General features: G+C 46.6%; 1 protein-coding gene across 1 annotated transcript; it reads right to left on the bottom strand.

Moving 5' to 3' along the window:
* Window positions 1-8,393: 8,393 nt before the first annotated feature.
* On the bottom strand, window positions 8,394-8,966 carry PV05_12069 (uncharacterized protein; the record flags this gene model as incomplete). Its single annotated transcript, XM_013454087.1, has 1 exon — window positions 8,394-8,966. One exon carries the CDS (start codon window positions 8,964-8,966, stop codon window positions 8,589-8,591), a length of 378 nt encoding a protein of 125 aa, XP_013309541.1. The 3' UTR covers window positions 8,394-8,588.
* Between the last annotated feature and the right edge of the window lie 1,613 nt (window positions 8,967-10,579).

Here is a 10,579-nt window from a genome sequence, read left to right as displayed (position 1 = left end):
CCCTAACCCTAACCCTAACCCCTAACCCTAACCCTAACCCTAACCCTAACCCTAACCCTAACCCTAACCCTAACCCTAACCCTAACCCTAACCCTTTTTAACGAACTTCCTTCTCAACGTGCTTCCCTTTCGACGTGCTTCCCTTTCGACGTGCTTCCCTTTCAACGTGCTTCCCTTTCGACGTGCTTCCCTCTCAACGTGCTTCCCTTTCGACGTGCTTCCTTCTTAACGTGCTTCCCTTTCGTCGTGCTTCCTTCTTAACGTGCTTCCCTTTCGACATGCTTCCTTCTTAACGTGCTTCCCTTTCGACGTACTTCCTTCTTAACGTGCTTCCCTTTCGACGTGCTTCCCTTTCGACGTGCTTCCCTTTCGACGTGCTTCCCTTTCGACGTGCTTCCTTCTCAACGTGCTTCCCTTTCGACGCGCTTCCTTCTTAACGTGCTTCCCTTTCGACGGGCTTCCCCTTCGACGTCCTTCTTTTTAACGTGCTTCCTTCTTAACGTAGTTCTATTAACCTATACCTCCCTTCGATATATCTCCTCTCAACGTGCTCCTAACGTACTTCTAATTAATGTGCTTCTAATTAATATACTTCGTTTCGATATACTTAGGGTTAAAGTACTCCTATTTTACTATACTTCCTATCGATATCTTTATAGAGATAGATACTCTTTACTTTCTATTTAATATCAGTCTTAGAAGCTACCTAGAATGCATTGGAAGGAATAAAAGCTCATTAGTTTTAAGAAGTTCTCGTAAAATCTTAGAGAGAAATAGAAACGAAATCTAGTTAAGGTCTTCAACTAAATGCTTAACTAAAGGCTTTAACTAAAATCTTAACTAAATTATCTCTAGGCTATCCTTCTAGATATATTTTAGTTAAAGAGTTATACCAAGACTTTCCCATAGTACTTTGACCGCGAGGGAGATATATCTTTAACCTTACGTAGTCTTAGCGGCCTATATTAGTATGCTAGGGTTTGAACAATATACGTGTAGAAATTATTCGGTCCTAATCTCCTCGTCACCGATACTTTTGAAATAGTATTATTAAAGGATAGCTTTATCGTGGAATCTTAATTAGATCTCCTACACTACTTCTCACCTCGAGGGAAAGTAAACTTCTTTACGGGTCGGTTACCTAGGTACTAACGAGAGGTCGTAGGCTATTACTCTCTTAACCCTAATCACCGTTACGATAAAACTAGGACAAATTAAGGAAGAGATGGCTAAATGGTATATTAGCTTACAAAGAAATATGGTGGATACGGACCTTTAGCTAGCCTTCTTATCGACCTCGCAAAAGGAGGCTCAAATTCGTAAGTGGTAGATAGAAGGATTTAGGCACTTCGTGTCCGGTCTCGATGCGCCTAAGTTTAACGAGGCTACCGATATCTTGACCGTCGAAGGAGTCGACTAGGTTACGCCCTAAATCTCGCGCTTCGGGATAGTGATTATATTTCCGGATAAGATGGCGGATAAGTATAAAGGCCTAATTAATAAAGAGGGAATGAAAATCGTTAACGAGCCGAATGCGGTTATTGATCTAGGTAAGAACGCTGCCAAAACCACTTAGATTGGTGTCGTCTGGGATAAGGAGACCGGCCTCTACGGCGTTAAACTAAGCTACGAGACGAGCCGTCCACCGACCAACTCAATCCATCTCGATAATATCCGTTTCGAGAAGCCTTATACCATTCCTCTATATATTTAGGTCGTGTATTAACCTAAGTTGGGATCGACCGTTGGCGCTTCGATATCTATCGACCATATAACCATAATGGAGAATGACGTAGCCGAGCCCGTCTTAAAGAAGGTTAGAGGCTTTATATTCTAGAGGAAAGCACTTAAGGAGCGACGCATCGAGAGCAGAAAGTAGATTTCTACAATGATAATGTCGAGAGCCGTAGGCCTCGGTATACTTGCTTAGCCCTAAGCTTATCGAGGGTAGAAGTTTATCGATAAGTCTACTATATTAATATAATGAACTTAGGCCCGAAGATCGCTTCGTATTATATGCTGCGTATTGTATCCTATGTACTATATCCTTAAAAGTATGCTATATACTACGTGCTTAATACTATATACTCGCTATATACTCGATACTGTATATATAATACTGTATGCGTCGTACTATATACTATATACTACGTACCTAGTACTATATATTCGATATATGCTTAGTTCTATATATATAATAGTGATATATACTACGTGCTTAGTGTTTAATGCTCGCTACGTACTTATGCTATATATATAGTGCTATATACTACGTACTGTATACGGTATACTATATCCTTAGTAGCCTAGTATACTAATATACTAATGTAAAGCGATAAGACTTAATAACGACAAAAGTTCGTTTATGGCATTGAAAATTGTCCCTCGTATCCCTGCTCCCTATAGAATTGTTCTGTCTCTATATCGCTCCGAACTAAGCCCGGAGAAGAAGGCCTTTAGGTTATCCGTGCCTATGTCCAAGGTCGTAGGGTAGTCCGGCGGGGACCCTCTTATTTTGTCTCGTCGGCCCTAACTCGTACTTGTATATATCCCATTGGTTATGACCGACCACTACTAACGGGCTTTAGTCGTCTTTGCGGTGGCGATGAAGGTACCATTCGTATCGGGGTAAGGAACGATCCAATGATATCGGAAAAACTTAAGCTTAAGAAGGTTGGTCTATTGCTCGAGGAGGCTAGGTCGTCCCGCTGCTAAGGCATCGTGGACCTTGTCTTGTATGATCCTAAAGGGCTTTTGCTGGAAGTACTTATATTTACGCCCTTCGTGGACCCCCTATATCCACTGGAATAGATCTTCAGGAGTCTTTATACCCGTCTTGTTGCTTTAGATCAGTTTAGGTTGATTAATTAGGGTATTGGATAGACCATCGTAACTGAATCGTATATTGTCGGTGTTAAAGTCGTCATCTTTAGGTTGTAGAAATTCCTTCTTAATCGCCTTCACAATGTCTCGGCGATACTTACGTAGGTAGAGATGGGCGACGAGGAGAAGCGCTTCGTATCGGGCGGTATATACGGAAGAGGGATCTTGCAGGGCGGTAAAGCATAGCTGTAGGGAGTTGTCCGTATCTTGGAGGAGCTGGCCACTACGTGCATACCACCGAGATAGATTACGGTCGCTACGGACGACCTCCGAGCTTACATTAACCTTGAACGTTAACGCCTCCTAGTCGATGATAGGTCGAAGCTATCCGTAGCTGTGTTCTATGATTGTATCTTGGATGTTGAGACCCTAGACCTGACCGTCCCTGGACTGTCGGACCGAGTAGGATAAGAGGGCATCGCGAGACGGGTCGCAGCTCGATAGTCGGGCGATATATTTTAAGAGGGCGGCTATACACTTCGATCGCTCGAAACTAATGCCGGTGTTGGGGCTGGTTACACTCGCCACTTCGACTGCGGTGATATACTTATCGTAGTTGTTTAAGATGAATCGGCACCAGCTGTCGGCTCGAATGGCCTAAGCGGCCGAGGGAGTCTCGTTAAGTATAATATCCAACCCACCTTCCTCTTCTCTAAGACGAGCCATCTCCCTAAGGCGGAGGAGGATAGCATGGGCGGTCCGACCTTCTCAGCGAGTAGTAAACGCTACCTTGGCGTAGTTTGAATAGGAGTTGTATATGCGGCGCTTATACTCGACGAAGCTCCGAAGCAAAAATTCGCGACGTCGTAAATCTCTATTACCCTGCCACTTAGCGTGAGCCGCCTATACGCGGGCGTTGATAGCCAGTTTAGTGAGACCCTCGTTGGTGAACGTGTGTAGCGACCTAGCATTAGATATCTCCTTCGAGGCCGAGTACCACTGACCGTAATACCACCCACTACAATACGTAGGCGACCGCACGGGAGGCTTAACGGTTATATTGGCGGTGTCCCGTAAGAAGTATAGATAATATAGGTACATCTGCCCCGATTGGCCACCGAAGTAGCCGTTACGGAGCCTCGCATATTTAGATCGTAGGTAGCAAGTCTTCTAGAAGAGGACGGCCTTTTCATCGCTCTGGGTCGATACGAACGGATATCGTATAGGGCTCAGCGGATACACCTCTCGAGCGATATCGTACACTATATATTGCATAAGCTCGAAGTCGAAAATTCCCTCGAGATGGGTAAGATATCGGTCGATGGCCTAGTAGAGCGATCTAGTTACCTTGAAATCCGACTTAAACCCCTTGGCATTGATTAAGAGGAACGCATCTTGAAATTCGGTAAGCCGGAATCTCGGGTCGTCGAATATACGGTTCATCTTGGTCCACACTTGTTCTAGGCCGTCTAATAGTATATGGTGGGTAAATGAAACCTTAAGACCCCGTTCGCCGATACGCTACTAGTGCTCGATACCCTTGGCTTGAGCCTTTAACTCCCTAACCTACTGCGACGGGGGCACCCGCTATAGGCAGTCCTCCTCGATATACTTCCGAACGTAAGGGAGTAAGGCCTAGTCGATAAACCTCTATACCGTAGTAGCGGGGAGATAGGTAAAGCGCTTTCTCTTTTTCTTCCTAGGCTCCCCTCTACCTCTATGGTCGATGGTTGACATCAATCGAGGGAAGAAGATATAGAGGGAGCAGTCAAATAGCCTATCAATAGATCCTAGGTATATATATAGGATATCGCGGAAATAATGTGTCCGCTGCGTCAGCTTCCCCTTCGGACCAGAATAAAGAACCCTACGTTTGATATATAGACTGCTGCGGATGCTACGCGAGAGATTGTGGCTGGGACAAAAGCGGAATCCCTTACGCAACGCGCCTAACGAGGACGGAAATCCAAGGAAGCTATCGACGTCAAAGGAAATTTTGGCCCTAGCGCGAGGTGTCTCTTCCGAATGGAGACAGACCTACGGCATCGGCGTCTCCTCGTCTAGACGTCCTTCGAAGAGAGACCGCAACGTGGAGGCTACGAGGTATACGTGCCGGGCGTGTCCCTCGTTGGATAGAAATCCGTCATAACGAAGACCGACTCGAGGGTGCGATCCGAGTCGTTGCCGTCCGTGTTCGTCGAGGTATATAGCCGAGAGATCGCAGTGGTTGTCCAACCCATCGGCTATATAGGATATAGAGTCGTCCTCGTGTTGCTCGGGCCTATATCCACAATCGCCCATAAGAAGGCGGAAGATTTCTTCTATTACAATATCGACGTTGTCTACGTCGGGAACGTCGAAATCGTCTATTATAGACCTATCTAATATGGACCCGATAGAGTTATTGTCGGTGGTGGCCTCGTCACCACTCTCGTCACTACTCTCGTTACGACTATCGTTACGGCCATTGTTACGACCATCGTCGTCGGTATAGAGACCCTAAAATTCGAGAGACGGCCGTGGACGAGAAGCCCCTAGAGTTAGGATACAAGACGCTAGCCGATAGGCTCTTTATCGTAGGCTCGACCGTGCGGGCATGGACTCGATGAGCGAGGGGCCTACCTCGTCGTCGTAGTCCTGGTTCAGCCCCATCACAGTATCATCGCCAATAGGATATATAGCTAGACAGGGATGATCGGCCAGGGTTTCGGTCTCCCTTATATGCCCGTCTTTTTTCTCCTCCTTAAAATGTTCTCCATTTTTGGGCTGGATAAGGGGTAGAACTGCGCTGGGACCTAGGCGTCGGTGGGGATCCGTATACTAGGAGTAGGTGGGGGAGTCTGGGGGCGACTCGGGAATCTCGATAGGATAAGACGAGTCTCCAAGGATATGAAACTATAGATGGTTAGAGAAAGTGTGCTTAACTATATCTTACTAGCCAAGTAAGGTGGCAGACCGAGAAGGGGGTAGCTGTCGATATGTATAGAGAGACTAGTGGTTGAAAGGCCTCAGTCCTATTCTTCAGCCGATATAGCCTCGCCGAATCTCGTGTGGTTAAGGGTGTAGTCTCTACCGAGCTTCGTATCGATCGAAAGGTGGTAGACTCCGAGTTACTAGAAGAACCGAAATAGGGGCTAAATATTTGTCGATACTAGCCATCTAGGCGTAGTGGTCGACGACGATAGGATATTAGTGATCTCGACGTCCTTCCTAAGGTGGACGAAGCCATTGAGGATAAAATAGAAACGATAACAATATCACTCAAAAAGGGCTCTCCAGCGGATAGTACTTTGGGGAAGGGAGTTAAAGGTTAGAAGTATAAGGATCCTAGGACGCGAGAAGAGGAGGACACGTCTTTTATAGGGTTATGCCATACACGCCCTTGAAATAAGTTTAAACAATCGCCGCTTTAAAGGACTCTAGCATATTAATATACTAGTGTTGACGAGCAACGGGCTAGGCGTCTTAACAATCTCGTAGTAAGTATAAAACTTAACTCTATTATATGTCACTACCGCAAGATAGGTAGACGAGTTACGAAGCATTATTCGTCGATCACATTAGATCTAGCCGACGCTATCGATACTTCCTCGATTCCGTCATTATTGTCTATCGCGTCAGATCTATCCGAATCCGTAGAGTCAACTTCGACGATTCGTCCCTATATACCCGTTAACGCCAAGTCTATATGCTCCTCTAGTAACTTATCTAGAATTAACGAGAGTTCCATTATCGATAGACTCTTATAAGCGAGAATAGGTTGTAGGATCGTAGTGTCGAGCATTTAATAGAGTCGACGAAATTCTAGGTTAATCGACCCGAAGAGCTCGTAAATATACGCTATTCTTTAATTGCCCTATTTGTATAGCCTAGAGATTATTAGCCGAGATAAAAACTAAGGTAGTAGAGGTAAGGGAATAAACGAACTTCCGACTACGTAATAGCGGGATAAGGATAATGACTCTAGGACTTCCAACGGCGGACACGAGACCCTACGTTGCCTAAATACCCGAAACAAAGTTCCAGAATTCATTTTTTTTGATGCTAAGTATGTCGTAGATATAGCTGGTTAGTCGATTCATCAAGGTCGATCCGGACTTAGACTTAATGTTGTGGTTGTTAAACAGCTTTAGGATTTTAGGGTCCTTCCGCTTAGTTAATTCTTAGAGTCGATTTAGCTCGGTAAGGAACTCGAGGTTACGCTATAGCTAATAGACATATTCGAGGATATTGTTATAATCCTTCTTGGCGGCCGCCCGAGAATAGGTTTTAAAAAAGGCCTAGAGCTGGGAGGGAGTGTCCGAGTAGTCTACGGCCTCTTCGGCGCGCTTGGAGCTTCGTGTGTCGGGTATATCACCTCGGTCTTAGGAGTAGCGCTCTACGAGTAACGCGATACGCTCTACGGCCTTAGGTCCAGTGAGGTCGGAGAACATGAAATTAGTGATCTCGATAATCTCGGTGGCCGTGAACCCCATGGTAACCCACTTATTGTTCCGCTAGATAGGGACTTCCAACGAGCGTAGACGGCGATAGAACTATGTCCGCCTCTCCCTAATGGTGCTAATATCCGAACGGGGTGCGATGGGTAGAAGGCCATTTTGAAGACGCTTTTGAATGTAGACGTCGTCTTGGTCGTCGTTTTCGTCGTCGGTGCCGCTATCGCCGTCCTCGTCGCCTCTATGCTCGTAATTTCTTTCGCTAGGACTTTGGTCGCCCCCGACCTCGTCATTGCGATCACGAGTCCCCGAGTCGCTACGGTCACTCCTCTATTAAGCGGATTGTGCGTTACGCGTAGATAGACGTCCTAACCCTAGCGCGGGAATATCGCGTAGCTAACCTTGTATTCGAGCGTCGCTTTGTAAGGGTATTCTAGCGGATAGGTTATTATTGCCCAGACCGCCGTCGGTTACCGTAGATATCTCTCGGGGACGTGAGGTGGTCGTTAGTGTTGAATTAGAACGAACTCTCTTCGGCGTAAATTTTTCCCCGAACGCCTTCGGTCTTTTGGCTGGCGGTACTATATCATATTGGATAGACTCTATAGGGAGAGCATGCTTATTAGCGATTATTATAGTGAATCGATAGAGTGATCGAGCCAGGGTAAGCTTTTCGGTAGAACGGTCCAGCAACTCCTTAAGGTTGTCCATAATCTAAAGAGAAAGTTAGTATCTTCTACTAGAACTACAGTGGTTGTCAATACCACTATTATCGTATCGTCGGGTTTACCGATATACTCTAAGTACTCTAGACGAGAGGATGCCGCCATGTTGGGTACGATATAGTCGACAGTCGTTAGACTCGTTGCGTAGGAACACTCGATGTAAGACCGAGGCCCGATATAAGTGGTGATAAGAAGGAAGGTCGCGAATAAATAACTTTTAGAAAATATTCGCCAAGAGTCGATGTTCGGTTAATCTTATTAGGTAATTAAGTGCGCCGTCATATAATGCTTATGCTCACCGGCCGAGGCTACCTAGCTATTAGGTTTATAGGGTAACTATCTGATATGGATAGAGAATTAAAGACGTCTATATAATATCGTCGATAAGACGAGATACTAAAAGTAGCGTCTCAAATCCATTCGCACCGGCTTAAGGTTCGACTTCAAGGCGTAGTCGTTTCGACTTTCGGCCGAACCTGACCTGTCTACCAGGGGAGGAAGGGGTCGGCAACGGTCTCTTCTTCGTAGTAGTAACGGGTGGCGTCGTCTCATTAGGAGACATTGTTACTCTTAGCGATCGAATATAGATCGCCGAAGAGCTCGCCTAACCTTCTTTAGAATTTAATGTGTTTTTCTGTGGTGACTGTATGACCGGACCTAATCGGCTAGGGGGTTGCAATGGCGTCTCTTCCGAGTCCTTGATAGCTTTTCGGCGCGGTTTCGCGCGACGCGCGATCGACGAGCGAGTCTTAACGGTGGCGTAGGTCGAACGTCCTAATACGACCGTGGCGGTCGGAGTCGTGGTGTCTTTAGATCGTGAAGAGGGTAGCAGATCTGGAGGGTATGGTCCAAAACGTAGAGACGCGGGCTTTGAGGTTTCCGTTGGAGTCTTTTCGATATAACTGGTCAGTACGGGAGACAGTATCGGGCTTTTATTGATTAACTCGTCAATGCGACGGAAGAGATCTGTTTCGTCGATCATATAGGAGGAGTCAGGAGTGGCGATACTCGATTCCGAGTGAGTCTCGCTAGCCGGTTCGCCTGCCTTTAGACCGTCCTTATCCTGCGGGAGGGTGGGTAGGTATAGCAATTCTAGCACTTAACGATACTGAGGCGTAATCGTCTAAGGCGATAGCCGTGTAAGAGGAGTATTAGATCGACGTAACGGGTCGACGATATCGTTGTCGTGGGTCCTAGTATTCTCCCCCGAGCCGTGGTCGTTATAATCGATCGACCTTTCTCGATTCGGTAACGGTGGTCGTGCACCGTGGACCGGGCTGGGACGATCGTTATTATCTCGCGTATACCTACTCTTTTATGACTTTATCTGATTGTCTTTCACTGTTGGGGACGGCGGGAGACGAGACTGCGCCACCTATATCTAGTAGGGTACGGGTAGAGTATCGACGTCGGCGCTCGCGGGGAGCTCTCGATGAGCTCGTCCGTAGACGGCTAGAGTCGCAGTTAGCTACGAGAGACCGTTCGAAACATTAGGATACGCTTATCTTTAGAAGCTAGGAGTAAGATAGAAGCGCCGGAAGGGTCGTGTTCGAGGAGTTGTTCTATATACTGGCGTAGGCGTTGAATAGCGGCTATAGGGATCTGGTTGATAGATCAGAATGAGATAGTGAGGGTCTTTGAGGTAGTACCTACATTCTAGTGGCTATGACTATCTATTGTCACTTATAGAAGGACGTTGGAATTAAGTCAAGGACGTCGGACGCGAAGGTAGAATTTAGAACAACAACGAAGAAAAGTGAAAGGCGTTGAGTGTATAGTGGGCGGGGTCTATTTAGGTAACCTTATCGTAGGATAGCGCCTACCCTAAATATGTATACGCTAGCTAACTCTTTTCTACGGGAGCAGGACAACTTTACGAGGTAGGTATTAGCGAGCCGGCCCCTAAGGCTATAGCTAGTGTAGGCCTAAAGTACACCGGGTGGGCACGGGCCACCGCCCAAGACGAGCGCCTATTATCCAACCTTTATCATATCAATATAATGGACATTAATATTATCTCGATAAATATATATTTATACCTATATCTATAATATCTTTCTTAATTTCCTATTTTTCTTCTCGTATCCGTGCTTTTCGGGTGTCCGCGTCGCAATAGCCAAGCCCTTTAGGCGATTAGGTGCACCGTTTGTACCCGGTAGCTCATAACCCGCCAGTCGGACGCGCTTTATACGGCGAGGTTCCTTGTCGTCCTCGTCGCTATTCTCCCTCGCTAGCTTCGCGGCCTCGTTCGAGGTTAGGGATGGAGTAGGTAACGTCTTCGTTCCCGTCGAAGGGACGCTCGCAGCCGGGCGAGTCGATTCGTTAGGAGGACACCGGTCTTCTATCCGCTTCCTCGGAAGTGGACGGTTTATGATCGAGGGACAAGAGGTTATAGCCGACCTTACGGTCGCTAAGGGGGGTGGAGGGATACGTCTAGTAAAGACCACTACCGTTGTTTAGCACTACGACTTTCGGGGTAGGGTTCCTAGTCGCGGTCCTACCTTTGTATACTAGACGGTAGATAGCCTCTCCGGTAGGCTCATAACGTACAACGGCGGCTAGGGCCTCTCGGAGACTCTAATGTAAGAGATTAGT

The sequence above is a fragment of the Exophiala xenobiotica genome, assembly GCF_000835505.1.
Source record: "Exophiala xenobiotica strain CBS 118157 unplaced genomic scaffold supercont1.8, whole genome shotgun sequence".
NCBI classification, from domain to species: Eukaryota; Fungi; Ascomycota; class Eurotiomycetes; order Chaetothyriales; family Herpotrichiellaceae; genus Exophiala; species Exophiala xenobiotica.
Note: the sequence above shows the minus strand (reverse complement) of the source record. Positions and strands in the feature narration are given on the sequence as shown.